The 6,000-nt window shown below is 34.7% G+C and overlaps 1 protein-coding gene across 10 annotated transcripts in view; it reads left to right on the forward strand.

The window, feature by feature from the left end:
• gphnb (gephyrin b) overlaps positions 1 to 6,000 on the forward strand; it is a 110,951-nt gene that overhangs the window by 53,697 nt on the left and 51,254 nt on the right. For 7 of the 10 annotated variants that reach the window (XM_036210386.1, XM_036210387.1, XM_036210389.1 and 4 more), the window contains exons 3-5: positions 1,877 to 1,945; positions 2,041 to 2,098; positions 3,481 to 3,573. In XM_036210386.1, coding sequence (XP_036066279.1) covers positions 1,877 to 1,945; positions 2,041 to 2,098; positions 3,481 to 3,573 — 220 coding nt within the window. The remainder of the gene's footprint in view (positions 1 to 1,876; positions 1,946 to 2,040; positions 2,099 to 3,480; positions 3,574 to 6,000) is intronic. The other 3 variants (XM_024290775.2, XM_024290776.2, XM_024290777.2) reach the window with 1 other exon arrangement.

A 6,000-nucleotide genomic window follows, 5' to 3' on the forward strand; every position in this document is an offset into this window, starting at 1 on the left:
CACTCCCAACGTCAACATACCTAAGATAGCAAAAGGATTACTAATATTAAGCATAAGATGCATTTCTGAGTATTTCTTTTTTGAAATCATTATGAATCCGGAAAAGCCTAAAAAATCGAGTTTGAAAAAGTTTGTAGAAGTGGCTTAGATGATACAATCAGTAGACCATGTTATGTTGGGGTTGTAAAGGGTTGCAACCTAGTGCAAGAGTGTGTAAATAGATTGATGATGGGAAACGGGAGTGGGCTTGGTCCACGGCGACAGTTCCGCCCTCAACACAGAGGCGAATTTCTACAGACTGGTCCGTAAAAATATTGTGACGTTAAACCAGTTGGGGACTATCCAATCATGAAATGTTGGGTTAAAGTAATACCTAATTTTGTATCTCCATGGTCATGTCTGTCTAAAGGACGTTGCTATAGAAAGTTTTTGGTAAATTTAAGGAATACTAGTACCTTTAAACAATTTTCTGTGACCTAAAATTCTGTTTTTTTCCCCCACGCAATAAAAAAAAAAAAATTAAATAAAAAAAAGAAGAACGTGCCCCATCATGCATCTCAACATGCTTTAGAATGAACAATTTCCAACAGGAGACTAAAGAATAAAACTAACTACAACATTCTGTGGCACGCACAAGCTCACACAGTGAGGGGTTGCCTTGGAAACGGTGGGAAGGAACCCTGGTTATTTGTGTTGAGCATATTTTCATTTGGGCTGAAAACTGAGAGGCATAAAACCCCAGGAGTGCGTGAGAGGTGATTTGTCCTGACAGCTCCTTTACTCTCCTGAGGTGTAACACAGACTCACAAACACACGCATGGACGAGGGCACATACATGAATATGTAAACACACTGACATAAACAAAGATGCCAAAAATTCCCATTCTTTAAAGCACATTCACAAAGCAAATCCCTCATTTTATAGAAATATCCGACTGGAAGGTGTGAATGCGTACTCGCTTTGATTATCTTGTGGGGACCAGTATAATTACCTACCTTTTCGGGGACACCTGACCCTTTTAGGGTTGAACAACAACTCTAACATTAAAGATAATTTCTAGATTATGGGGAGCTATAAATTACACTTATATTTGGTAAAATATAAACTTGTGATTGTTAAAGTCTGGCTTTAAAAAATGAACGACATTAAATGGCATGTCCTCACAAAGATAGCTGAACAAATTTGTGTGTGCACAAGTTAGTGGATGTTCTGATTACATGTGCAGTGTTCCTTAAAGAAGAAGCACACATTGTGCTAGACGACTCTCTTCAAGTTTGCGTGTCTTTTGTGATCCTCTGTGAGCCCCGTGTCCCCTTGAAGGTAAACCAGAAGACAGTGAAGGGTTTCACAGTTTATGAGCATTTGTCTGATGGAGGGTATCATAGTGCTTAAGTGGCTTGGAGAGGAGACACGATGCGGTAAACTCACAAAAATAGCATTCTTTGAGAAAAAAAAAAGAATAGTTACATAAGGGATGCATTTTCTAAGACTTCACCTTGAGCCATTTTTTAGGCTAATGTCATTCTCTTCTTGGCCACAGGAGGTCACCATAGCTTGATGTTCAGATACAGCAGCAGCAAAGGGAACTTCCTCCAAAATCCTTTGAAAAATATGTGTTCAAGGACACTTTGATTTTATTAGTTCTTTATTTTATCACTCTTTACCCTTTTTTTCAATTTTTTCTATTCATTGTTCATCCTGTAACTCGATTTTGCCATCATAAACTTTATAGCCCCTCTTGTATTTAAGCATGCTATCAAGTTTGTTAAAAGTGCTTGAGATTGTGTCCATATATACACATTTTAGGTCCCCATTACTGTGGTTTTTAACTAATCCTGTACAAAAGATGTGCAGTTTTTCTGATTATGTCTCCAGCTCCTTGCCTGACCTATTTGAGCTCCCTCATGAGGTCTGCAAGTCAATAGATGTTCGAGAAGATGCAAGGCAAATTGAACATTTACTGTCCCGTGTACTGCAGACATCAATTACACATCTTGTCTCTGTTATTGTGATCTAATGACTTCTTCTTCTTTTCTCAGATTGGGGGGCATGATCACAGCCTACAAGATAGTTCCAGATGAAATTGATGAAATTAAGGTAATCATATTATGTTTGTTCAGATGTATACCTGTGTTTTTTCAAAGTATTGTATATGTATTTGAGATTTTAAAGACATGTAAGGCTCCTAAATAAAGCATTTCAAACATCATGACATTTGTATACCGTGTCCATCTGGAGTAGCAGCCAAAAGTTACAAAATAAAGAAGAAAAAATGATAAATAAGTCGCACTTATTTAACAAAATACAGGACATTTCATCTTGAAAGGCAAATAATTATTACAGAACAGATAGAAATGAAAGACTGAATATGAGCACAGTCTACCGTAACTCATTGGTGCATATTCAGTTTCATAAAAAAACAGCAGGAATTTAATATATTAGTGCAACATATGAGCAATAATTCAGATAACGATAGTATAAAGATGCTAGCAAGTTCACTAAAGTCTTTATATCAATTTAAAGTTTGATGAAAATCATGTTTTTTGAGTATTTAACATGTATGTGTGGCATTTTTTGTATGAAAGAGAACAAATCGTTTTGTTTTTGCATTTCCGAGTATTTCTCCTTTTAAATCGCTGTCAATCAAACTGTCTCAGACAGACTCTGTTTGAATTAATGAGCCTTCTTTACGTCACAACAGTAAAATTAAATTTAAGATGTCAAAATCTAGAAACAATGAGTTCCACACAAGCATTCAAAAAGGAAAAACTGAGCTAAAATAGCTAACTTTTTGATAGAATTACCTAATCTTAAAGTTATACTCAATGTGTCTTTTATGCTAGTTCTAAGTAAATAATTTTTTTTTGTTTTATTGCTATGCTGCACATGTACTAAACCTCTCATCTGTTCCGACTAGTGTGTCTAGTTCACACAGAGTTACAGAGCTATCATAATCAAACAGGGAGGATCAGGGGCGGGGCTGCTCAGCTCTAAAAGCCACGCCCCCTCAGAGGAGATTTTGGAAACAGAGGCTTTAGATCAACATGAAAAATGGCTTTTTAGGATATTTAGGTTGTGGGATTTTGGTTAAAAACTTCATAATCATAATTAAAACAGGACTGGGAACGTATTTTAAACAAAAAATTGTCATAAGGTGACTTTAAATCACTGAATCCACTTAATTCTTCATCGTCTTTGGATTTTTTTTTCTTTTTTTTTTTTGCATTGCTGACAGTAGAAAATATTGATACACACATCTACAGTTCTCTCTAGCAGATGTTGCTATTTATTATTTTTTAAAATCACATATATATGTATATATCCTACCAAATCTATGCTAAAAAGTGTGACTTATTGTAAAAAAAATATATATTTATATACATACAGTGCACATATTCTTGTTTCTATTTTCCTTTTATACTTAATTCACCCTCCTTTTTATAGCACTCTTTTCTTTTTATGTGGATACTTGTCAACAGGAGACACTAGTGGACTGGTGCGATGAAAAGGAGCTCAACCTCATTCTCACCACTGGAGGCACCGGCTTCGCCCCCCGAGATGTCACACCAGAGGTAAGTCTGCCCAAATTTATATGCGACAAACCTGTTTTAATCAGCTCAACACACCCTTCAAATTGTATTTTACATTTTAATTGCATTTTGCTTCCAACTCACCTACATTAATTTCAAGGAAAATTACGACTCAATCTGTTCAATTTAGCTGACACTTTGGTTATATAACCACGGAGTTTACCCAGACTTCTCCTTAAAGACTCGTCAGATAACGGTTTTAATACTGCGCATTTGTATTAATAATTGCTGATTTGGAATACATGAGAGAATTTTTTTTTAATTTACAGTGAATGAATGTTGAAAGGCAGATTGAACGCTGCTGGCACGTGTGCTTTGTTAGGAGGCGGTTTTTGCTGATCATACATGCACTGATGAGCACTAATTACCCCCACAGTCTGATGGGAAATAAAGGGGGAGAAGTTTCTTTCTTACAGAGAAGCTTTGTGTGTAAGAGCTGGTGTATTTAATTGTCAGATTTTACTTTTTTTTTAAAAAAAAGGATTAAAATTACAAGAATACAGTCAATGTATTTTCACAGAAAAACTTCTCAGATCCTTTAATTTAAAGACAAATATTACTGTTAGGTTTAATTTTTTTGATATTCTCAATGTTTATTCATTGAGTTCTACTCAAAATAGATCCATAATTGGTTATTTTTTGTTTAAATCTGTTAACTTTGATCAATGAGAAGTACCGTTTTATTTGTAATTTCATTAGCACAATTTAAATAATTAGGTAGAAAAACATTTTAACATTCATTAAGATTGTCATCGTTTTCATAAGGAAACATATTTTTTCTGGGCAAAAATAAAAATATAGACTATATGTATCCTAATTGTTTTCCAGAAGAAAAAAGGACACAACATAAAGTCAATTTTTTATCTGATTGGTGAAATATCAGTGATACTGAGTATTTGGGTATCGATTCGATACCGATTCAATACTGGATAATATTGCAACAATCGATGCAAATATTGATATTTTTCAGTGAATGAACCTCAAAATCTCAATTGTTTTTAATTGTTTCCCTTTTTTAATTACTTGATAAACATAAAACAGAAATAGGACAATATTGTCAATTAAATTGAAAATTGTTTATTAAAATATAAACTCATTGAAATTAAATTAAAAGTGAAGAAGTGAATGCTAAACAGTCAATAAATATAAAGAACTATGATAAAAAAATAAATCAAAATATAAATAATTTGTAACATTTTTAGTCTTTAAATATAACAATAAAAAAGGTAAAAGGTAACTTGTAAAAAATAACTCAGAATTTAAATATTTCAATTGACATTTATGCAAATATGAATAATTTGTGAGTTTTTTGTTCAGGAGCAGCATCATGTCAACATCTTTTAGTTTTAGTGAACTTTGTCTCTGACTAACCAACTTCTCTGCCCTACAAAAAAATATATATATCTCTGTCGGCACTGAGGTTGCGAGGTATTTAATGGAAAGTTTACTCAAATTTTGCTGCTTAGATCTCACAGGGAGTGACTCAGCTGATGCAGAAATATCAATATCTGTGGGTCAGTTTCGATCAGATACCGATACAAACCTAAGATTGACACTTTTGATATTTCGATCTGATATCGATACCAATTTGAGATCAATGCTATCGATATTTTAGCATCTGTGTCTATCTGATACCGATAACAAACTTGGGATCGATACTATCGATATGTTTGGTATCGAATACGACATAATACCAAAATATCAAAAGAATCGATCTCAAGTTGGTATCAGTATCAATCTGATACCTATCGGTTATCAGTATTGATCTGATACCGATAACCAACTTGAGGTTGTTACTATGGATATTTTGGATTGATCGGCCCAGCACTATTAAATATTACAGAAACAGGCAAACAATTTGTTCAAATCTGTTTTAATGTCAGAAAACAGAATGATTAGGAGCAGAACCTTAAAGACGACGCCGTTTAGAGAATTCCTAATGAGACTTTTATTTAGTATTGGAGGGATGAGACCTCTTTATGACTGTTCTAATAACACATTCTGAGTTACAAGACCATAGAAGGGTTTCCTGATGAAGGAAAGGCATACATTTCTAGTTTCTCCAAAACCTCTGTGTCTCAAATCTAGAGTGCCATACTTCTATTTATCGAGCTTTTTCCTTCTCAAGGTCACTTTACAGGGAAACAACTGTATGTGCAGAACGGAAGCAGCATACTAATCTCAAAAGATGTGAGGATACATACATAGTCTGTCTCATCAGCCAATAAAAAATGGGAAAAGGATGAGCTGTGGTCTTCAGGAGTATCACTGGTCGTCATTAATCACTGCAGACAGCAGCAACCTTCCTCGAAGGTGGAAGACACGCCGACTCTGTAAGCACCGATAGTTCCTGCTATCTGATCCAGCTCCGTCTGCTGCAGACGGCGTATCTCTCTATCGGTGTGGGAA

Source organism: Oryzias melastigma, linkage group LG24, assembly GCF_002922805.2.
Source record: "Oryzias melastigma strain HK-1 linkage group LG24, ASM292280v2, whole genome shotgun sequence".
Classification (NCBI taxonomy): domain Eukaryota; kingdom Metazoa; phylum Chordata; class Actinopteri; order Beloniformes; family Adrianichthyidae; genus Oryzias; species Oryzias melastigma.